At 50.5% G+C, this 808-nt stretch overlaps 1 protein-coding gene across 1 annotated transcript; it reads right to left on the bottom strand.

The window, feature by feature from the left end:
• Positions 1–337: 337 nt before the first annotated feature.
• Positions 338–805, bottom strand: LOC103584756 (GTPase IMAP family member 5-like; the record flags this gene model as incomplete). Its single annotated transcript, XM_008565635.1, has 1 exon — positions 338–805. A coding segment is annotated over one exon (396 nt), but the record flags the coding sequence as incomplete, so codon positions are not given.
• Positions 806–808: the final 3 nt, after the last annotated feature.

Here is an 808-nt window from a genome sequence, read left to right as displayed (position 1 = left end):
CGTGATGAAATCAGGGTACATTTATGAATAAAATGAGGAATTCTGCTACCAGCTTTTCGAACAGCACGTTTCTTTTCTTGACCCAATTGTATAAAGTAGGGCCCGGGGCGAGACCCTCTCACAGCGTCCAAGTTCACCCACCTTGCTTCTCGCAAACCTCAAATATTTCCAGACAAATCCCAGCTAGTTTATTACGTACACTCACAATTTATAACAAAACAAAAAAGACAAATATTTTATCTCTTTGGGTTTTATTCACATAAAAGCCCTTGCAGGAAAACGGATGACATATCTGATGCAAGGAAGAAAAACAGAGTGAAATTACGTGATATGCACAGTGCCCTGCACACTACACAGAGACGGTCTCCTTGGATAAAGAAAGCTGGCCGTAGAAATCACCTGAAAATGCTTATTGCCCATAAGTCATACACGAGTTAATTAAAACAGCAAGAAGAATCAAAGCACAGATAATAACACAGGCAGACATTACGACGTGAGAGTCCATGTAGTCTCGGAGTCTGAGGAGCGCCTTGACCACCCAGCGCCTGTCCATCTCCTCGAGCTCCCGCTCCTGCTTGTGCAGCTGTCTCCTCACCTTGGCCAGGTACAGCCTGGAGGCCTCCTCGCAGGCCCCACGTCCCTGCAGCAGCTGGGCCTCCAGGAAGAGGTCGTTGCTGTAGAAGCGGCCCTCGTGCTCCCTGTCCAGACTCTCAACCACGGCCATGAGCTTCGCCAGCTGTCCCCGCCGCTGCTCCCCGCCCGCCCGGTTGTTGAAGGCGCAGCACCTCCTCCCGCACTCCCGCACCAG

Source organism: Galeopterus variegatus, unplaced genomic scaffold (genome assembly GCF_000696425.1).
Source record: "Galeopterus variegatus unplaced genomic scaffold, G_variegatus-3.0.2 Scaffold100133, whole genome shotgun sequence".
Taxonomy (NCBI): domain Eukaryota; kingdom Metazoa; phylum Chordata; class Mammalia; order Dermoptera; family Cynocephalidae; genus Galeopterus; species Galeopterus variegatus.
The sequence above is the reverse complement of the archived record's forward strand: the minus strand, read 5'-3'. Positions and strand labels throughout refer to the sequence as shown.